Consider the following 22,925-nt stretch of genomic DNA (forward strand, 5'->3'; position numbering starts at 1 on the left):
TGTGGGGGGCTGGACAGCTCAGGCTAAGGCTCTGCGCGCGCCACCTTCTCAGCCTTTCTTCCTAGCCCTACAGGCACCACAGCCAAGGACAAGTCCTGAGGACATTATCTAGAGCCCTTTCTCTAGTCGCACAGGTGTCCGTTTGCTCCCTCCTTGTTGGTCTTTCCTTAGCAAACCTGCTCCCCAAACTGACTCCTTTCTCCAGGTGCGCTACCTCCCACGCTTCTTCCAAAGTTACACTTCGGCACCTCGGCTTCTCACAGACTAAGAACCTGTGGGATTTCAGGAACGGCCTGGAACACTTTTGGCACTTGGTTCTTGATAATTTAGTACGATTGCCGCTTTTTTTCAAGCCCCGCCCCCAGTCCCCACTTTGCTTTCTTACTGGCCAAGGAAGGAAGGAAGGTTATCTAAAATTTTGCTTCGCCTAAACGCTAGGGTATTGGAATTAAAACAAACAAACAAACCAACCTGGGACTGATGCCTGGCTAAGAAAAACTCTCAGGTCCGTGTGCCGTTGGGATGGAGGAAGGGGTGGGTTTGGGTGGTGCCTTTAATTGAGAGCCCAACAGACTGCTCAACTGATTGCTCAATCCAGACCCTTCTGGCTTTAGAAACCCACAGCAAAAGCACAACCCCGCCGGGCTGAAACTGCTTATGAGCATGTCTTGGATTTTTGTGCTCCTCCCTAGGAGGAGAATGGCTGAAAAGCTTGGAAGGTCGTTCCCTAATGGTTCCTTTCCCCGTGGATTGGCAGGAGGAAAAGAACCCAGCAGCATCACGTCCAGCCTCAAGACGCTGTCGGGCACTAACGACGGAGTTTCCCAAGGGTCAGGGGCGCAGCGTGTGCAGTCTCCGTAAGGACCAGAACTCCGTAAAGGAGCCGGAAGCTTTGGTTCTTTTAAAGAAACAGCCACAATTTCCCCGCAGACTAAAAACGCTGTATTCTGACTTTTAGCCTCCGCTGGGTTTCCCCGAAAGCCCGGAGTTTGGCGGAAGCGGACCCAAGCCACAACTACCGACCACGCCCACCCGTAAGCGCCACCCGCAGAGCCCCCGCCCCCAGCCCAGAAGCGCCCCAGACCCCGAAGCCCCGCCCAGTCGCCCTTCGAGCAGCCGCGCGCGCAGCCTCGGAGCGGCGTCAGCAGTTGGGGTTGAGGACTCGGCACATGCAGGCGCTGCCGAAGAAGCGGCACTGGCAGGAGGCGCACGGGTCGCAGCAGGCGGGTGCCGGCGGCTTGCAGCTGCCGCGGGTGGCCACGCAGGGCGTGGGTGGCGGGGGGCGCGCCGCCTTCTTCTTGGAAGCCTTTTTCTGTAGGAGAGACGTGGAGGGCTGCTGAGCGGGTCACGCCGTCCCAGGGCATGCGCACGGGGCACCCACCGGGCGCCTGCCCACTACCCCAGCCTGCACACCGCCTTCATCTTCCGCTTACCTCACTCCGACCTGGCCCTTTACTGAGGAGACCCTTCTCAACCCCAGTTTTCAACAAGCGCCAAGCCTCAAGCCTCTCACCATCGCTCTGACCCGCTGCCACTGGGTTGGGCCACTCACTGTCTTCATTACCTTAGAGTGACCCTCTTCCAGGGCACCAAAGAAAGCCATTCCTTCCTCTGACCGCATCACCTGCTTAAAGAGTCCTCAGTGATTTGTCTGGGGAGAAACACACTTTCTGTTGGCCCTGGAGGACCCCTGTGTTTGGTCTCTGCTCACTTTTTTTTTTTTTAAATCTGTATCTTTTTATTAAAATAAAATTTTCTTTTTTATATTAATTATAGTTTATTCACTCTGTATCCCAACTGTAACCCCCTCCCAACCCCACCCTTCCTCCCTCATCTCCTCCTGTGCCCCTCCTCTGCTCACTTCTTTGGGCGCCTACTCCACAGCCTAGAGACATTCTAGTACTGACTGGCAGTCAGGTGTGCTGTTGAGTAATAAGGTGCATACAGTGCAAGTGAGGAACTGAGTTTTCTATTTTAGTATAAAGAAAACATCACATTTACTAGGACCACATTAAGCATTGGAATTGGTGTGCTGTGTCAGCTATACACCAGATTTCAAAGACTGCATAAAAGGAAAAGTTGTTTATATGTTGAAATATTAACACTTTAAATAGAATGAGTCTGAAATATTTTAATGTGGTTATTAGAAAATAAAAAATTATATACTATGTTTCTACTGGATATTGCGCTAGATTGCTAAATTTTTCATTTAATGCTCCTTCCTTAGGCCTTCACCATGCTTTAATTTCTCCGCACTATGTCTCATCTAAGAATTTAAAGTTGCTTATTGATTTACTTGTGGCCGTTTTCTCCACACAGCAGAAATCACCTTTCTACTGCGGTATTCCCAGCACCTAGCATGTTTATATATTTTGTTCAGTGCTCCCTGCTCTGGTCGATACAGTTAGCGGAGACACACTAAAACAGGAATAGCAGGTGCATTTCAACAATGCCTCAGTCTGGCATTTAGCGAAATGTAGGAACCTGTCTGATGGCAGTATGGTTTTAGGTGGTAAGTCCAAAAGCATGAAAGGGTCCTTAATCCCTTAGTGGGAAAGCATTCTTTTTTCTCTCTCTTTTAGCTTGAAAGGCTCTGTTTGATCCTAATGTGTCCTTAATTGCTTTTTCAATGCACCATAACTGCCTTTTAATGAAGCAGGCTTTAGCAGTGGTTCTCAACCTGTGGGTCACTACCCCTTCGGGGTCAAACAACCCTTTCTTTGGAGTTGCCTAAGACCATAGGGGGGAAAGAAAGCACAGATATGTAGTTATAACAGTAACAAAATACACTGATGAAGGAGCAATGAAAATAATTTTATGGTTGGGGTTACCACAACATGAGGAACTGTGCTAAAGGGTTGAAGACCACGGACTTACAGCCTTCAGCAGGCAGTAACATTAAGCTGCCTTCATCGTTAGTAGCATTCCCCCACCATGCCCTGCAGGGCCCGTATGTTACAGGCTTGACTACTCCACTGCATCCCCACCCTTTAAAAATTGTTGTTTTGTGACGACAGGGTCTCATTTTGCTCAGGTGGGCCTTGGATTTGCTGCACAGCTCCACCAGCCCTTGGACTTGGGATCCCCCACTGCCTTAAGCCTCCTGAGCAGCTGGGATTGCAAGCCTGTGCGGCCAGGCTCAGCTAACAGTGTTTTATTTTTGCTGAGTCTTTTACTCTAGGTACAGCAAATGATGTTAGTTTTCTGTCATACTTCTATTTTTCAGTGTACAGCCTAGGCTCATCCATGAACGTCTGATCTTTCTGCTTCCAGCTCCTAAATACCGGGAACACAGCTGTGTGGTCCCATATTCAATTTCTATTTTCCTTTTTTTGTTGTTGTTGTTGTTGTTTTTTTTTTTGTTCTTTTTGAGACAGGGTTTCTCTATGTAGATCTGGCTGTCCTGGAACTCGCTCTGTAGACCAGGCTGGCTTCAAACTCAGAGATCTGCCTGCCTCTGCCTCCTGAGTTTTGGGGGCATGTGCCACCTATACCTGGCCCAACCTCTCTTTTCTATTCCTTACATTTTCTGAATTTTAAACAGGGGAGACATCTGGGCACAGTGGCATGGACCTGTCATCTCAGCACTCTGGGAGCTCTGCACAAGGAGGATGGAGAAGTGCTGCATAGCAAAGGCTTGCTGGCAATAACCAGGCCTGAGCATATGGTTCAGTAGTGGAGCACTTGTCCAGCATGCACAAGGCACTGGCGCTTGCTCCTCAGAACTGCAAAGGAGGAGAGAGAGAGAGAGAAAAAAAAAAAAACAACTCAGGCACAGCAAGAGTGGTTTTGCAGTGGCTGGGGTTGAGGTAAATACCCAGAAGAATTGAGTGACAGATTTCAGGAAGGCCTGGGGGTGCTTAACTAGCACTGGAAACTTTTTTAGCAGGCAACTGTTTTGCTCAGTGAATTTAGGCTGTCTGGCTGCTATGGAAGTCTGCCTCAAGGCTCTAGGCCAGGAAACCTTTAGTTTTCGATTCTTTTGTTTCTGGTAGGCTTGGAGACATCTTTCATTTGGTCCTCGGCCATGGCTTGCAGGCCTCCCACCCCTCTTAAGAACGCCCAGGCCTACCTTGGAAGCTCTCTTCTGCTTCTCGGCTTCTTTTCGGCTGATCTTGGATTTCTTGTTCAGCGCTTCAAAGAAAGGGAGACAGAGCAAAGCCAGATGTTTCTAGGGGCCCAAGCTGTGGTGAAGTGGGAGGAGCAGAGGGGGCTCTGGGAAGTCTCAGGGTGGAGGAGAGAAAGAGGGACTTCCGGATGAATCACATTACGGGAATCAAGCCAGCAGGTTCTTATTAGCCTGGCTTCAGACCCAAAGAGCAGTGTACTCTGCGCTGAGCAGAGACAAAGAGTAAGCTCACGAGGGACTTAGGATCTGTCAGTGGTATCTGTTAGAGACCGGTCTTTTGATCTTGCTGGACTTCGACTGATGCTTGATCACTCCAGGTACTCCATTTTAGTTTTATCCTTGCAGGTGCAAGACACTGTAAGCCTTTGAAGATGGTCTCAGCCTTTGTTACTGGACACATCTGTGTTACCTTTTTTTTTTTTTTTTAATCAAAGCTCAGAGCTGGGTACACCTGACTTGACTCCATATACCAGCTGTATGATTTTTCTCCTTGACAATCAGTTTTCTCATCTATAAAAGGTTCTATCACAAGTAAAGTATGTTTATAAAACAAAAAGTCTGACGGGGTGGAGAGATGGCTCAGCAGTTAAGAGTACTTGGTGTTTGCGTCTGCGTTTGTTTAGATGGTGACTCACAACTGCCTGTAACTCCAGTTTCAGGGGGTTCCAACATCATCTTCTGGCCTCTGAGGGTACCAGCCTACACACAGTGCATAGGCATACATGAAGGCAAAATACCCATTCACATAAAAATATTTTTAAAAATCTGACATATCAGCTGGTGTGGTGGTGCATGTCTTTAGGCCCAGCACTTGAGAAGCAGAGGCAGGTGGATCTCTGGGTTCAAGGCTAGCCTGGTTTACAGAGTGAGTTTTAGGACAGCCAGAGCTATACAGAGAAACCCTGCCTAGGGAAAAAAAAAAGTAATAATTAAGGGATATTAATTAAATAATGTCTCCTCTTTTTTTCTCCTTTAACTTCCCTGATATGTCTAGACTAGACCATCTTTCTGTGCCCAGTTGTATAATTTTGCCTGTGTTTGGATTCTGGCTCTGCCCATTAGGAACTCAGTAAGCTTCAGTTTCATCTACTGTAAAATAGAAATAAAACAGAAGCCATCTCACAGACACACGATGTGTGTTATTTTGGCTATAGGAACTGGATCGGGCCCTATGGACTCAGCATGCTCTCTGCCATTAGCCCATGCTGGTTATGATTAAGATCAAACTATAAGCTCTCCAATGACAGACTTTGATGCTCCTGTAACTTCCCATCCCATGGCAAGACTGGTTTATTGAAGACTTACAGCCAGCCCATGGCTTACCTAAAGTTTGTTTTGTTGAGTTCTGTGATTCATTAAGTTTCATAAATGCTAAATTAAACCAAGTCCACCAAGCATCTTGACTTGAGGCTCCCTCGATCTCTGACACAGTAAATTTGGTTTTCGAGTGATGACATGCAAAGCTTTCTCAAACCCAAGCACTCAAGGATGCTGTAAGAACAATTTGTAGCTATGCTGGAAGCAGTCTGGGTAACAGGCTTGCCACACTGTACCCCCTCTCACCCCCTCTCATGAGTCACAGCCTAGAGTCTGGGTCCCAGGCCAGGCGACTTACCCACGATAGAAACAGAGGAGAAATCCAGTGAGTTCGTGGAGGAGTTGCTCTTCAGACTCTTGTCATCGCCAAGGGTCTCCTCGAGTACCAGGTGGCTATAAATGGTGAAGAAGCACAGGAAGCCCACTAGGGTGGCCAGGAGTAGGCGGGTGACATCCATCCTGAGAAGCCTAAGTTGGACAGAGAAGGTGGTGGGTTGGGGAGAAGATGGTGGTGAGGGCTGTGCCTTCCTGCTGTCTTTGTGTGCTTTTGGGCTGGTGGTCTGACTCTACCACACAAGTCTCTCAGCAGAGCCGGAAGTCTAGCAAGGCTGAGGGCAGGAAAGGGATGTTGATATAGGGAGGTGACAGAAAAGGAGAGATGGGGAGAAGAGAGAAAGGCTAGGAAGGGAGGGAGGTTGAAGCAAAGGGGACAAGAATGCATTGTGTTGGTTTGTGCTGTCCAGAGGGCGGAGTACTGACTCTTTCTGTTTCTTTCTTGCTTTATTTTTTTTTTCTTTTCCTTTTCTGCACAAGCAGCAGTCCCAGGAGACCTTAGGCCTAAACAGAACTGTTGAAAGGGCAACAACCTTTCCCCTTCCCCCAAACCTCCAGGAGTGCCTCCCAGTGGCAGAGGTCTATCTAAGGTGAAGAGAATACAGCAAAGAAGCTAGAGCTCAGTGAGAGTAATGGGGGATAAAGGCCCCTGACCACAAGTGTCTGTCATCATATGCCGGATTCCCTGCTGACCCCACAGCGTTCACATGTACGTAGGGATGTGTCGGGACATGTCAACATAAGCTAAATGGGTTTCTTTATTTGCTAGCAGGAGTTTGAAAGAGCAGATGGCTTTTTAGCAGATTTCTTCCCTCAAATGCCTTTTGCCACTATCAGATCCCCACCCCTTCCCACCCCACGGCCCTATTTCTCTCTCTGGCTTTGGAAAAGCCCGGGTCTGTGTTTCCAAGGTTCTCTCCACCGGAGGCATGAGTGCTGTTGGAGACAAGAGAGTAACATAGTTTGCTCACTCTGACGCTACCTTCTCCTGTGCAGCTCCCTGCCCCCTCCTCTCCACTGTCAGCTTGGTTAGTGTGCTGGCCAGTTTCATGTCAACGCGACACAAGTCAGAGTCAGAGTCATTCGGGGAGAGGGAACTTCAACTGAGAAATTTCACAGACTGTCCTGTGAAAAGCCCTGCGGTGCATTTTCTTAATTGATGATTGATGTGGGAGGGCCCTGCTCACTGTGGGAGGTGCCATCCCTGGGTTGGTGGTCCCGGGTGCTATCAGAAAGCAGGCTGAGCAAGCCATGAAGAGCAAGCCAGCAAGCAGCACTCCCCCACGGCCTCTGCATCAGCTCCTGTCTCCAGGTTCCTGCCTGACGTCCTCTGATGATGGACTGTGACCTGAGACTTGCAACCTGGAGTAAACCTTTCCCCAAGTTGCTTCTGGTCATGGTGTTCTATTGAAGTAATAGAAACACCAAGACAGTCGGCATCAGGCTTTCTGCACATCTGTTACACTGCAGAAGACCCAAGCAACTGGCTGTCATCCCTCACAATCTTCTTGAAATTGTAGGGGATGGTCCTGACCTTCAGAAGTCACCCCACCCATGGGCCCTAGTGCCAGCTCTTCTGGTCGCCCCAGATCTTCTTTTTCATGCCTGGGCACTGCCTGCCATAAATTCACCACCAAATGCTTTCACAAAGCCCAGTCAGTTGAGAGTGGGCAGTGGCCTGACTGCTGTGTTTTTTCATCTTGGCTCAGCATTAATGAAGATGTACAACTCTGGGCAAAACTGCTCTTTTTGGCAAGCTCCTATTTCTTTCTTGCTAAAGTGAGAGAAATGGACCACATCTGTGGTTTGTATTCATATCCAGGCTAATTTTTCAAAACGATAGTGACAGCGAGGACATGCATATCAAGGTTCCCTAGCTCAGTGGGCAGACTAAAGAGCCCTGGGTTCAACTCCCAGCAGCCACATAAGCTGGGGATGGCAGTGTACACTTAGAATCTTAGCGCTCAGGAGAATGAGAAGTCCAAGGTTCATTCTTGGCTGCATAGTAAGTTCAAGGTCAGTCTGGGCTGTTACATTAGATCAAATCCCCTGCCCCCCCCAAAAAAAAATTGCTAACACAGAAGCCACTAGATCAAGTCTTGCCTGAAGACCATCTTACCAGACTTTCACAAAAAACAAAGTTTCCCTTGTTGCTTTAAGCTAGCATGGGTTGAGAGTTTTCTTCTCAGCCCCAGGCTTTTGTGTGTGTGTGCTACTTGTTTTTTTTTTTTGTTTGTTTGTTTGTTTGTTTTGTTTTTTGTTTTTTGTTTTTTGTTTTTTTCAAACATGCTCTCTCTATGTAGCCCAGGCTAAGCTTGAGCTCTCAGGACTGGGGTTGCAGGTATGAGTCACCATACCCATCTTTTAGCCTGAGGCACCCTAAAGGATGCTGTCCTGTCACCCCGTGGTGGGGTTGTATCTTATAAGTAGCTTAGATCTAAAACCAGACTTCAAGCAACAACAAAACAAAAGCCAGAGTTCAAATTTTCTCCAGCACGGCAAATAATGGCTGATATTTTCCTTCTTCCCTCTCCCGTCTCTTCTTCTCCGATGCCTCTGATGCCCCTTTCAACCTGCAGCAGAATAAGCTAGTGTATTAGGCTGCCTTCAGGGCTCACATTTTACCAATTTTTTTTTCCTTTTCTTTTAACACCATGATCACAGCCTATGTAGTAAAAGACTCACAGGCACAAAGACACAGCAGCTGAGACTGGCTGAGTGGATACATGCTCCAGAGGTGAGTATTTCTTTCCTTCCTCACAGACACTCTCTGAATGGGATGTTGAGCAGAATCAGCTAGGCTAGTAAAAACCAGAAACAAACAACAACAAAAACCAAAAACCTCTCCCAGGTTCCCTCACTCACAGGTGAGTACAGGTGGCCTTGAACATGAAAAGTAAGGGCAGGACTTGACTCTACAGTAGGCCTTCGTCCAGGGACCACATTCCCTAGCAGAGAATCTTGGTCTCTATCTTGGTCTCCCCACCCCTATCTTTCTATTTTCTCACCAAGTTTGACTTTATGTTCCCTTCAAACAGTCCCCTTGACTTTTACCCCAGCTTCACTTTTGCTTTTCAAGACAGATGTTCTCTGTGTAGCTCTGCCTGTCCTGGAACTCACTCTGTAGACCAGGCTGGCCTTGAACCCAGATGTCTACCTGCCTCTACCTCCTGAGTGCTGGGATCAAAGGCGTGCACCACCACCGCTGGCCTCACTTTCAACGGAACAAACGTCACACCGACTCCATCCTCCTCCTTTTCTCTTGCTCAGCCAGTGCCTTGCTCATCTATCTCTCACCCTCCTGGTCCTGTCCCGTCTCCCAGTGCCCTGTCTTTTAGTCAGGCCAAGCCAAATAGTATGCTCTCCCTTGTTGTACCCTTCTTTGCTCTTAAATTCAACACCATGGACATTGTTTGGTACCTTATTGTCCTTCAATTGTTCACAGGGACCAATCTCATCAGTTAGACACAATTCTTTGTGTAAAGTAGGTAGGACAGTGAAGCTGACAGAATTTCGAATCTGTGGTCAGACTCCATCACTTACCAATTATGTGAATGTAGAGGGGAAAGAGATCTTCTCAACCCCCTCTTAGTTCTTATGTGGGCTCTTTGGCTGGATCTAGGAACTCAATTAATTGTATAAGAACCGATTAATAAGAGAAAAAAACATAAAAGTTTTATTAAATTTATGTGTATATGGGATCCTCACAAAAGAATGAAGTCTAAAGAAGTGCCCAAAGCACGATGCTTTTATATTCTCTAGACAAAGAATAATAAATTTGTAAAGTAATGACAAGGCAGCTGGCTATCTGGATGAGAGAAGTAAATTACAGGGCTGTTCCTAAGAGTGCTAAGAGATATATGGGGTGAGAGGACCCCAAGGCAGAGGGAGTGCTGCATTTGAAAGCTACAAAAGGTTTGCTGAGATGGCAGGTAGACACAGGGGATCACACTTATGAGCGATGGCAAGCAGCTTGGACAATGTCTTCCACTGAAAATGACTGACAGGCGGTGGATACGAAGAAGACATACGTGCACCATCGAAAAACCCCTCTAGAGGCGGTGTGGGAATGGAAGGGGTAAGAATTGGAGGGGGTAGGGGCAAACACTTAGAAGACTGCTGCCAGACTGCAGGGCAAGCCACAGCCTGCTGCTGCCTGCCATCTTTCCAGCCTTGCTTCTCCTCTGTTCATTTTTTACATACTCCTCTGTGTTCGCTGGAACTGAGTGGAGAAGCATAAATTCCAGTCAGGCTCAGCTGCTCCCTGGCCCCTGTGTGAAGCCCATTCTTCCCACTTTTTTCTTTTAAATTTGCTTCTCCCCCCCCCCTTTTTTTTTTTGAGACAGGGTCTCATACTAAGTCAAGACTGTCCTGGAACTCAGGGTGGTCAGGCTGGCCTTGAACTCAGGGTGATCAGGCTGGCCTTGAACTCAGGGTGGTCTGGCTGGCCTTGAACTTGCAGCAATCCTTCTGTTTCTGCCTCTTAGATGCTGGGAGTGCAGGTGTGTGCCATCATGCCTTTCTTTTCCATGTTTTTCTTACCCATTGCTTGTAAGGTACCCTGGCCATAGTACCTGGCTTGTTTTATTAAAATGTGTTTATTTACCATTTGTTAATGTTGGCTAATGCTGAATTGTCAATGTCTGTGTTCTTTGTATTTCAGATACTTTTCATATATTCTGTGTACGAATGGCTTTTACTGTTTTTGGTTTGTTTTGAGTTTTTGGTAGTGCTGGTGAGCTAACGCAGGGCCTTGTAAAGGACCCTACCACTGAACTATATCTCAAACTCCTTATTTACATTTTAAGTCATGGACTCACATTCCTGTAATCCCAGCATAAGAGAGACTAAGGGGAGAAGATTCCAAGTTCGAGGTCATGCCTGCCTAAAAGAGTGAAGGAAACACACACTCTCCTCTCTCTCTCTCTCTCTCTCTCTCTCTCTCTCTCTCTCTCTCTCACGCTGAGAGAGAGAGAGCGCGCTGAGAAGGGTGGCTGGGAGATCAGAGTCAGAAAAGGACAAGGATTTTGGTGAAGACTAATTGAGATGCAGGGGCTGAGCTCATGAGACACTTTTAGTGCCTGACACTAAAAGGCACTAAAGGTGTGGGGTTAGGGATGCTACCTAGTTGGGAGAGTGCCTGCCTAACAATATGGCTTGGATTTTCCACCCCCCACTCCATAAAGATGCATACCCATAATGTCAGCATTCAGGGTGTGGAGGCAGGAGGACTAGAAGTTCTAGATCTTTCTCTGATACATTGGAGTACAAAGCCAGCCTGGGATACACGACACTCTGTGCCAAAGAGTAGAGGACGGGGCCCCGGGTAATGGAGAGAACTGACTCAAAAGAGAACTTGCCCTCTAACCTTCACACATGCTGTGGCACACCTGGCCCCCAATAATAATGATAATAGTAATAATAATAATAATATATATAAGGAGTTAGGGAGGCGGCTTGGTGGGTAAAGAACATGCAGTACAAACATGAGCTGGGGGCCTCAGCACCCACTTAAGAGCTGGGGGAGCCTGCCTGCAATCCCAGCACTGAGGTGAAGTACGGGGGTGGAGCCAGGGGTATTCCTCAGGCTGGCCAGGCAGCAAGACCAGGTTAATTAGGAGGCCATTACGAGGGCTCAAAAAACTGAGGTGGAATCTGGGTACGGAGGTGCACACCTGTATGTTCAGCACTTGGGAGGCAGAGGTAGGTAGTTCTCTGTGAGTCTGAGGTCAGCCTGGTCTACATCGCGAGTTCCAGGCCAGCCAGCATTACATATGAGACCCTGTATATAAAAAAATTACCATCAACAATAATGATAACGTGGAGAGCAGTAGAGAAAGCCAACCAATGTCAACCTGTGACACACACACAATAAACAAACAAGCAACAAACAAATGACTAATAAGGCAGATGTTATCTTGGAAAAGTCATTTGTGCTCTTACTAATACTGTTTAATCTCATTAATGTATCAGACTTCAGATTAATGCAAGGTTGTTTTTTTTTTTTTTAAAGATTTATTTATTCATTACATATATACCAGAAGAGGGCGCCAGATCTCATTATAGATGGTTGTGAGCCACCATGTGGTTGCTGGGAATTGAACTCAGGACCTCTGAAAGACAGCCAGTGCTCTTAACTACTGAGCCATCTCTCCAGCCCACAAGGTTGGTTTTTAATGAGACAAGAGTCAGGCCTAGGAAGTTTTGATTGTTAGAAAAAAAACTTTGCATCATGAATAGTTAGCACACTATTTTGAAGCTTTCTGTTAGCCTATGATGCATAGAACTGATAAAGATTCAGTCTAATAAAACTAGACTACAAATAAAAATCTAACTAGTGAAAACATATTTAGTTGCATGAAGTTAAATGTATATTTTAAATTTTATTCTGTAGCTTCAGTCTTCCAAAAGCAAGTTTATGCATGACTTGGGCCTCTAAGTGTGCCAAAAAATAAAAAAATAAAAAACCCTCCATCCCCCAAATAGCAGAACTGTAGTATCATGGGGTCCTAATTAGAAGAAGAAATGGATGGAGGCCTGGTGGGAGGATCAGGAAGCAGCTCTGACACTAGAGGCAACAGCCCGGGCCAGGAGGCAGTTTTCTCTACCATAAATGTTTTCTCTACCATAAATGACATGCTGCTGCACACACTTACTATGACCCCTGCAAAGAGGTGGAAGGGTGGCTGGGAGATCAGAGTCAGAAAAGGACAAGGATTTTGGTGAAGACTAATTGAGATGCAGGGGCCGAGCTCATGAGACAGAACATGCATGGTGTGGTTGAATCAACAGTTTAATCCCATATTACTTATACAAGGGTCAGAGGGACTCGTGAGCAATGGACAACACTGTTGTCAGTTGGGGGCTGGACATGCGTGATGCGGCCAAAGTCTATGTTTATCACTTACTCTGAAGAGCTCCCAAGGATTTTGCCTCAAGACTGCTTATCGTTGCTATACTGCCTTTCCACGCTTGTCTCATCTATCAAGCATGGCAGAGACCCTCACTGCTCATTGCTTCACTCTGTTGGGAAGAGTTCCTGAAGATTATTTTGAAGTGTACCCTCATGACATAGTGCTGTTTAAACCAACTGATGATTTCATAACCCCTATGATGATTTTAATGCAAGTAATTTAAAAACCTTCCTTCAGTATAGCAAAAACTGCTAGGAGCTCTGTGAACCTTCCTATGTCACACACTTGATTTATGACAAGAGGGGAAACAAGACTGAAACAAATTAATAATCAAGGAGATACATTCATTCTAGTTTTAGCCCAAGGATAAGACCCAGGTATGCACCACAATAAGAAAGAACATATGAATATAGAAACAAAAAATAAATGGTTAGCTCTACAAGACAAGACAATACCTATTTCTTAGAAAAACCTTGGTATAAGAAAGTTGCTTTGAAGAGGGAGGACCCTGGGTAAGATACTCAGTCCTCATTCAGAAAGGCAAATGGGATAGGCATCGGAAGAAGGTGAAAACAAGGAAGAAGACAGGAGCCTACCGTAGAGGGTCTCTGAAAGACTCTACCCAGCAGAGTATTAAAGCAGATGCTGAGACTCATAGCCAAACTTTGGGTAGAATGCAGGGAATCTTATGAAAGAAGGGGGAGAGAGAAAGACCTGTAAGGGTCTGGAGTTCAACAAGGAGAACAACAGAACCAGAAAATCTGGGCCCAGAGGTCTTTTTGAGACTAATGCTCCAACCAAGGACCATTCAGAGTGATAACCTAGAATCCCTGCACAGATGTAGCCTTTGGCAGCTCAGTCTCCAAATGGGCTGCCTAGTAAGGGGAACAGGGGCTGTCTCTGACATGAACTCAGTGGCTGGCTCTTTGATCACCTTCCCCTGAGGGGGGAGCAGCCTTACCAAGCCACAGAGGAAGACTATGAAAGATAGTCCTGATGAGATCTGATAGACTAGGGTCAGATGGAAGGGGAGGAAGTTCCTCCCCTATCAGTGGACTGGGGAAGGGGCATGAGAGGAGATGAGGGAGGGAAGGAGGGTAGGTTTGGGTGGGAACAAGGGTGGGCGCTACAGCTGGGATACAAAGTGAATAAATTTAAATAAATAAAAATTATATTAAAAAGTTGCTTTGAATGCATAATGTACATTTGAAATAAGAAAAAGATAAAACTTCTGCTTTGAACGCATAATGAGCATATAGATAAAACCATTTCTTTCTTTAAACTTATAATAAAGTATCTAGATATTAGGATCAGTAGTCCTGTTTTTTATAGTATCTAGATATTAGGATCAATAGTCCTACTTTTTATAGTATCTAGATATTAGGATCAATAGTCCTACTGTACCCCCTTTTTATGTAATAACTGTATCTATTTTTGATGATATAATTTTTCCATACATAGATAATCTTTGCATTAGCTAATATAAAAACCCAAGACAGAATTAAACAGTTGTTGAGGCCACCCACTTCATCCAAAAATGTGTCTATCTGCCTAATTGTCTGTCTATATTGTCTACATGTATGTATAGATGTATACATGTATGCTTATATCTGTATGTTCACATATATGTGGATGAATGGTGTCTTTGGGAGCTCCCTTGTTTTGTCTATTGATTGTATGTGTGCATATGTGTGTGAGGCTTGTAAAGATCTGCTTACTTTGCCAAATGTGTGTATGTTTTCACATGATTTCAAGTTTAATAAGTGATAAGCAGTCTGAGTATTATTACTACTCTAGCTTCCAGGAAGCTGCTGTTCACTGCTGAGCCATTAAGTTAAAAGGAACTAAGGTTTTTCTTTTTACAGCCCCTTTATTTACAGCAAGAAACTGTCAGGGCTGCGGCCCTGCTTGTACTCTGAGTTAAAAGAGCCACCCAGCTTAACTGATGAAGACCCTCTGCTGTTAAACAATGAAAGTTTTTAGCCAGAGAGCTGTTTTGGTGGCAGAGAAACCAAAAGGCCTGGATAGCTCAATTGATAAAGCTTCAGACCCTGAGTTTGAAAGTTCAGGATTTAATTCCCTGTTACTTCTCTTTTCTTTTAGAGGCTCTTGTGACCAGCAGCCCCTGGGAGTTAAACTCTATATAGAGTTAAACTGTATATATAGAGAGCCCCAAATAGCAAAGCTACCAGCCTGGAAGATTAAGAGTTAAAGTACAGAGAGAAACACCAGCCACAGCTGGTCATCGCAGAGGCTGCGGCCTACCACTCACTGTGGTTCACCCTGTGTGCTGGAGCTGGTCTCTAGCGATGTGGAGTGCCAGCCCACCTATATTGTTTGAAATCCTGCTACTTTGTGATTCAAGCTACAGAAGGCCCAAGCTCATTCTAGCTAGAGTCCTCACCAGGCAAGCACCTCACCACTGGGCGCTGTCCCCAGGAAAAAATGGAATTTAAGGCCTTCCCACCTTTATCTACCCAGTTGCCATAGAATGTCTTAAAGGTCACTGAGGTAATGGAACAAATGACCTCCGACATGGTTAAGCTGGTAGCAGTTTGCATAACTGGACTACTCTTCCCTTTTTCCAAGAGCAGCATTCTGAGGACAAATTCTGCTGAGGTTGGGAAGGGAACTTTTAAGGGAAGAAGGGACTGATGAAAAGGAGAAGCTCTGGCCATAAATTGTACTCACTTCTCAAGACTGCCTCCTTAAGGGCGGTTTTGAAGAGAGACAACTCAAGGCACAGAGCCCAGAGTTTTGAGGGATTTTTTAAAGCCAGCCTAAGCTATGACTGGTGGGGAACACTAGAAAGTCAGGGTCCACCAAGCACAAAGGATTTGTCAACATCTGAGCTTGTAGTTTTGCTGCCAATAGCCCAATCCTAAAAGTTACTGCTGAGCCACTCACTAACCGCAAGCTTACAAGTACCCAGGCTGAGCCATCCTCACTGTTGCTTGGACGAATAAATGCCACTTCAACAACTCTCCATTCTGTCCTGTCCCATTCATTCCTCCCATAGGGTTTTGTTTTTGTTTTTTCCCCGAAACAGTTCAAATCACATCACTCTCTGCTTAAAACCTTTGAGCTTCCCCCATTGTTCTTTGTGGCACTTGTTTGTTTGTTTTGATTTCGATTTTAATTTTTTTTGACAGTGTCTCCTGTATCCCAGGCTTGCCTCAAACACATCATGTAGCAACCTGGGTTGAATGCTTGATCCTCTTGCTTCACTTCCTGAGAGCTGGGATTGCAGGCACCCCACCCAGCTGGCTTGCCTCTATTCCTGAAATAGAATTCAGACTTCCGATAAGGTCTTGCTACCTTTTTGAGTTCATTTGATTGACTCACCTTCTAAACCATCATGTTATAGACACATGGTATTTTCTGTTGGTGGGATATGCCAAACTCTCAAAACTTTGCCCTTGACCCTTTATGCTCCTCCTCTGGCATTGAGCTTGCTTCTTCCACCTCTGCACATGGCTGGATCACTGGCTAGCTTCGGCATCCCTACATCTCCTCCTTCTGAGTCTTTGATGTGGGAGATTGTTTTTGTTCTTCTGTCTCATTTGAAAGCCTCACTGTGGAGCTCAGAGTGGCTTCAAACCTGGAAGCCTCTCACCTGCTTCCCAGGGGCTGGGTGCGTGCAGCTCAGCACTCTCTCTTGAGTCCTTGCTCCTCTCCCTCCTCAAAACCCAACACTGATGTTTGGCTCCCTACATACAACTCTTAGGTCTCAGAATCTCCAGAGGGAAGCGCCTTTTTGTAAGCTGCCCAGTAAGGGGAAATGTTGGATCTTTGGGCTCTGTGCCCTATGTCCTCCAGGGGAGGGTATCTAAAGGAGAAGTCAGCCAATTAGTTAATCAATCACACCGAGGTAACAAAAGCTCCAATGGGCAGGGTGCAGAGAACAGCTGGACAGCTGTTCACGTGGAGGTTCCCAGAAGGTGGTACACCCGGGGAGGGTATGACAGCTGGGTGCCTCTCCTCTTAAGTCTTCCTCCATGTACCTGTTCATCTGCTGCCTGTCAGTATCCTGTGTGATATCCCATAATACTAAACTGCAATGTACCTTAATAACACTCCTGAGTTCTGAGGAGGGGGTTGTGAAAATCCCAACTCAGCGATGAGTGGTCCAGCCGCCAGACAAAACAACCTGAGGCTTCCGAATGGCGTCTGGACATGCCCTTAACTGTGGGATCTGGCACTGTCTCTAAGAGTGTCACAACTGTCCTGAGTAAAAGAACACCCAGCCGGAGTCTGCTGCAGAATGGTTAGCTTGCATGGTGTATGGGGGACCCCCACCGACACTGTCCCTCAAGTCTCTTGATTATTGAGTGAACATGCAGGAGAAAATGAGTCCGAGGTTATTTTTTTCCTGTGTCATTTGGATTTTAGGTGCACAGCCTGCTTCAGGATTCAGCTGAGGCCCAGGCTCTGCTTACAGGCCCTTGAGTTCAAACTGCGGAGAAGGTTTGAAACTGTGGTCCTTCCCAAGGAGCAGAACCCAGACAGCTGCTTGTTAGTGTGGACTTTGTCTCCCAGGTCCCTGATACTCATTTCTGATGGACAGGGAATAAACTGCTGGTAGGGGCTGATGAAATGCTCACTTTAACCCTCCAGACGCCATTCCCTTCGGCCTGCTTTCCTACCACCTTTAGAAGCTGTGTCCCCCACCTCCGTCCCCCACCTCTGTTCCCAGTAGTTATGTTATCTTCTGATGTTCTGAATTGTATTTGTTTGTTTGAGAAAGAGTTTCAAAGCTAAGGATGACCTTGAACTTCTGATCCTCCTGCCTCTACCTCCTAAATGCTGGGATTACAGGCATGTACCCTGTATCTAGGCTGGCCTGGAATTCACTATATCGGCCAGACCAGCCTGGAACTCTAATCCGCCTGACTCCCACCTCCTCAGTGCTGGGATTAAAGGTGCTGGCCACCATGCCTGGTACCCTGTCCAGTTTCATATATATAGCACTGGGATAAAACCCAAAGTCTCATGCATGTTAGGCACGAACTGAGCTACGTCACAGCCTCTCTGGACTCCTTTTACTTGGAGTGTGTTCTGAACTCCCAACATGTGGCTGAAGGTAGCTCAGCGATGTCTCAGCTCCCTGCAACTTTGTGGGGCAGAAGGAGGAAGGGAGAGGGCTTTGTTGTTAGAGGCAACTTCCTGCTGGAAAGAATCAAGTCAGAACCAGGGAAATTCAGCTGAGCAAACCTTCAGAATACACACTGACACAACTCTGGGGAAAGCATGAAAACTGCCAAAGCACTATACATGAGCTTTCTGCAGTGGCTCAAGATTCTCTGGATCCATTAAGGTCTCCCTCAAACAAAGAAAACCAAAAGTGGCATTAATGTGCCATCCATTTAGCCTCCTACGGCCTTTCCAAAAGAAATATCAGAACAAATATCCAATGTCACCGAAACATAGTGGACTCGTCCACAGCTGCAGACACTGCCCAAACTTCCATGTCATGGACATTGAATCTAACTGGGTATCAATTCTAAAAAATTCATCACCTACACAGGACAAAGCACGATGCAATAAGTGACATTTTGGTGATTGGCTTGGACCCTAATGAATACAAAGAGAACTAATTTGCATAGACAGATGGATCTCCAAATGCTAAATATTGCCCTGCCTGAGTGGGTTGGACTCAGATCCTACAAGCAACTTGCTGAAGAAAATCTAAAGGAGTTTGGCACTTAGGAGTACTTAGAATAATTTGCTTTTTATGTTTTTACTGCTTGGGAATGGCAAAAGCAGGGTAAAGAGAACTGGGAGCACAAGTGAGCACTAATCTCTTAACGGTTCTGAATCAGTGAATCCATGAATCAAATAGACTCACTTAACTTTCCAAGAAATGGGTGACTGAGAAGTTCTTAAAGTTGCCAACCGAACTCGCATGCGTTTCCCCCAGCGTGGAGGCCACGTGGCAGAGGAAGCTTGCCACCTGTTGTTTGCCTTCTAAAATACAAGAAAACCGTCATATCACAAACATTTCAAACGCCTCTCGGTCTCAAGGGCAGATGCTGGAAGGTCCACTCCGAAAAGGGGGAAAAAGCAGCAAGCAGACGAGATGAGCATAGTCTACAGAAGCAGATGTCCGGCAGCCCAGGCTGTGCGAAAGGGAGCCCTACCGAAGGAGGTAGAATCCTTGTGGGCAGCAGAATGAAGACCGTTTTCTGCCTACTTACAGTGCCAGGTGACTGCTTCGGATCAGCCTCTCCAAGGAGAGCCTTGGAGGCCAGAGTGAGTTCCCTGTCCTCGGGTGCCAGGCAGCAATGCTGCGGGACATTTTAAAGGCCCTGGATGTCCCTGGTAAGCCGCCTTCCCCATCTTACCCTTTTGCTTTCAGCCCAGCAACCGCGGTGGGTTGAGATTGATCCCAGTGGCCACAAGTTTTGTGGTCTGCGCTCCCTATATTTCTCCCGAGTCTTAGGGACTGAAATTGGTGTTGACACGGAGGTTAGGAGAGGATGGAAGAGAAATGGATGCTCTGGGCTTACTCCACTGGCAGAGTTAATGAGGATTTAATTCAGAATTAATCCCAGGGAACACAAAGAAACCTAGGCCTGGTAATTTGACCTGGAAAAACAAATCCCACCAAGGCATGGTTTCATTGAGCTTCTCTGGGAGATTCTGGGTGGGCTAAGGAGCCGTCGGTAGAGAAACTCAACCGACTAGGCAGATGCCTGAGGTCTGGCCTGCCTGGCTGGTGGACTCTCTTGGGGGATTATCAATATTGGTCTCTCTACAATTTTCACTCCTGGAAGAAGCGGCTCTCGTGTTGGCTCTGAAAAGGATTAGGCGGTGGTTCTCCTCTCTTCTCTTGGTTTTTCTTTGAACCAGCTAAAATTTATAAGGTCACAATTTATGATGCTCTGGATGACGCAAACCTTTTTGTTTGTTTTTTGAGACAGGGTCTTATGTAGTTCGGGATGGACCAAGGGTGACTTTTCACTCCTGATCCTTCTGCGTTTACCACGTGCTGGATTATAGGCCTCAGCACAGGCTACATGTGGATTAAAAAAATCTTTTTTTTTTAAAGTTTGAGGTAATTTTTCAGGAGCCTAGAATGATAAATTCACAGAAATTTAAAAATGGAACTTAAAAAGAGGACATGAGGATCTTCCTTCTGTTTCTGTCTCTCTGTCTTCTGTGTGTGTGTGTGTGTGAGAGAGAGAGAGATAGAGATAGAGAGAGAGAGCCAGTGCATGCGTGTATGCACATTTATGGTGTCAAGGGGGTGACTTCATGTACTTTGACTTTTCATTTTCTACCTGGACACTCATGTTTGATCTAAAAGCACGTCCCACCAATATATCTTCCTAGTCCATGACATGAACATGAGGATTTACTTTTTTCTTTCTTGTTTTCTTTTCTTTCTTTCTCACTCTCTTTCTCTCTCTCTCTCCCTCTCTCTCTCTCTCTCTCTCTCTCTCTCTCTCTCTCTCTCTCTCTCTCTCTTTCGAGACAGAATTTCTCTGTGTAGCCTTGGCTGTCCTGGACTCCCTTTGTAGACCAGGCTGGCCTCGAACTCACAGAGATCTGCCTGTCTCTGCCTCCTGGAGTGCTGGGATTACAGGTGTGTGCCACTTCGACAGGCTGCTGCTGCTTCTTCTTTTGCTGCTTCTTCTTCTTTGAAAAGATTTTTCTAATTTATTTTTATTTTATATATATGAGTGTTTTGCCTGCTTATGTGTCTATTTCCCATGTGTGTGCCTGGTGCCTGAGGAGTTCAGAAGAGGGCATTAGATCCCCTGGAACTAGAGTTATGAATTGCTGTGAGCTGTCATGGGTGCTGGGAACTGAAGCTGGGTCCTTTCCAAGTCTGAGCTGATAAAGCAATCAGAGCTCATTGTTTAGAGTGTGGTAAAATATTGTAGCCTATTTCTCAAATTTATTTTATTTTCATAAGACAATTAAGGTTTTTCATTTCTTCTGTGTGCTTTGTATATTTCCAAATTTGTTGCCTTGAGATTGTCTGCACTGGTTCCCCCACCCCCACCCCCTGAAGACAGGGTTTCTCTGTGTAGCCTTAGCTGTCCCAGACTCCCTTTGTAGACCAGTCTGGCCTCAAACACACAGAGATCTGCCTGCCTCTGCCTTCCTGAGTGCTGGGATTACAGGTGTCTGCAAGTGGTCTTATTTACACTCTTTATTACCTGTCATAGGATGTCTAGCAGTGTAAGGCAGCACCATGTGGTGCTGGGGACAGAACCCAGGGCTGCTGCAAAATACTGCTTCTGCACTGTATCCCTAGCCATTGTATTGGAGGCATTAAAAAAAGATTTATTTATTATGTATATTAGGTTTTGCCTGCCTGTGTGTCTGCACACCAGAAGTTGCACTAGATCTCACTATATGGTTGTGAGCCACCCTGTGGTTGCTGGGAATTAAACTTAGGACTCTGTGCTCTTAACTTCTGAGCCATCTCTCCAGCCCCCTAGAGGCACTTTTCAAACATCAGTTTGTAACTGTGTCAATCTCTGCTATGGCATGTTGCCTTCCTTCCTTTTCTTTTCTTTTTTTTTCTTTTTCCTCTCTGTTTTATTCATAGTTAGAATTTGTATGCATTTTAGGTAGTAGGCGCTAAGATGCCTAAAATCTGCTTTATAATTTGTTAGCATACATGCTGTGATAGAAATTAGCATTACATAGTTTTTTGTTTTTTATATGATGTTTTTATTAAGATTTATTTATTATATATACAATATTCTGTCTGCATGTATACTTGTAGTTCAGAAGAGGGCACCAGATCTTATAAGAGATGGTTGTGAGCCACCATGTGGTTGCTGGGAATTGAACTCAGGGCCTTTGGAAGAGCAGCCAGTGCTCTTAACCTCTGAGCCATCTCTCCAGCCCGCATTACATAGTTTTAATCTTTACCTAAGGGGTAGTCAGTTACCCAAAACCAGTATTAGTTCTCCAGTGGTGATGAATCAGCATTTAAGGATACACTTCAGAAACACTATTACAAGTGTTTCAGCTTTCTTTCTTTCTTTTTTTTTCTCTCTCTCTCTCTCTCTTCCTTTCTTCCTTTCTTTCTTTCATTCTTTTTACATCTTTGTGTAGACAGGCTTTAACTTTTTTTTAATTAAATTTTTATTTTTTTAATATTAGTTACAGTTTATTAATTTTGTATCCCAGCTGTATCCTGCTCCCTCATTCCCTCCCATTCCCACTATCCCTTCCTCTTCTTTTCCCTACACCTTTCCAAGTCCACTGATAGGGGAGGACCTCCTCCCCTAATGGCTAAGATAAAAAACTCAAGTGACAACACATGCTGGAGAGGATGTGGAGAAAGGAGAACCCTCCCCCATTGCTGGTGGGAATGTAAACTTGTGCAACCACTCTGGAAATCAATCTGGTGCTTTCTCAGACAATTAGGAATAGCGCTTCCTCAAGATCCAGCTATACCACTTCTAGGCATATACCCAAAAGAGGCTCAAATACACAGTAAGGACATTTGCTCAACCATGTTTGTAGCAGCTTTATTTGTAATAGCCAGAACCTGGAAACAACCCATATGTCCCTCAGTTGAGGAATGGATACAGACATTGTGGTACTTTTACACAATACAGAAATTGTGGAATACTACTCAGCAATTAAAAACAAGGAAAACATGAAATTTGCAGGCAAATGGTGGGATCTAGAAAAGATCATTCTGAGTGAGGTATCCTAGAAGGAGAAAGACATGGTATATACTTACTAGTAAGTGGGTACTAGACCTATTAGATAGGATAAACATACTGAAATCTGTACACCTAAAGAAGATAAACAAGAAAGAGGACCCTGGGTAAGATGATCAACCCTCACTTAGAAAGACAAGTGGGATGGACATTGGTTGTAGGAGAAAACAAGTAACAGGACAGGAGCCTACCACTGAGGGCCTCTGAAAGTCTCTACCTAGCAGTGTATCAAAGCAGATACTGAGACTCATAGCCTTCCTATCTATTAACTTCTTTCTTGTTACTTTTTTTTCTTTGATCTTATTTTGTTACTTTTTTCTCTTAAGTTCATGCCCTGGATATTTACTTCACTAATTTGGAGCACTGCCAGAAATGTAAGGTAAGTACTTGTTTTAAATTTTATTAGATATATCCAAATTGCTTTCCTAAAGTGTTTGTGCTGATTTATAATCCCACAGGAATGTGTGAAAGTTTCTGTTCCCTTCATTATTGCCAGTAGTTGAGATACCAGACTTCAAAGTTTCTACCATCAGCTAC

At 45.5% G+C, this 22,925-nt stretch overlaps 1 protein-coding gene across 2 annotated transcripts in view; it reads right to left on the reverse strand.

Moving 5' to 3' along the window:
- Positions 1-1,135: 1,135 nt before the first annotated feature.
- Asip (agouti signaling protein) overlaps positions 1,136-22,925 on the reverse strand; it is a 69,637-nt gene continuing 47,847 nt past the window's right edge. The window contains exons 2-4 of one of the 2 annotated variants that reach the window (XM_060383033.1): positions 5,745-5,914; positions 4,073-4,134; positions 1,136-1,312 (exon numbers count right to left, since the gene is read on the reverse strand). In XM_060383033.1, coding sequence (XP_060239016.1) covers positions 1,142-1,312; positions 4,073-4,134; positions 5,745-5,904 — 393 coding nt within the window. In that variant the 5' untranslated portion in view covers positions 5,905-5,914 and the 3' untranslated portion in view covers positions 1,136-1,141. Of the gene's footprint in view, positions 1,313-4,072; positions 4,135-5,744; positions 5,998-22,925 lie in introns of those variants that run through there. The other variant, XM_021640537.2, reaches the window with a different exon arrangement.

The sequence above is a fragment of the Meriones unguiculatus genome, chromosome 4, assembly GCF_030254825.1.
Source record: "Meriones unguiculatus strain TT.TT164.6M chromosome 4, Bangor_MerUng_6.1, whole genome shotgun sequence".
NCBI lineage: Eukaryota > Metazoa > Chordata > Mammalia > Rodentia > Muridae > Meriones > Meriones unguiculatus.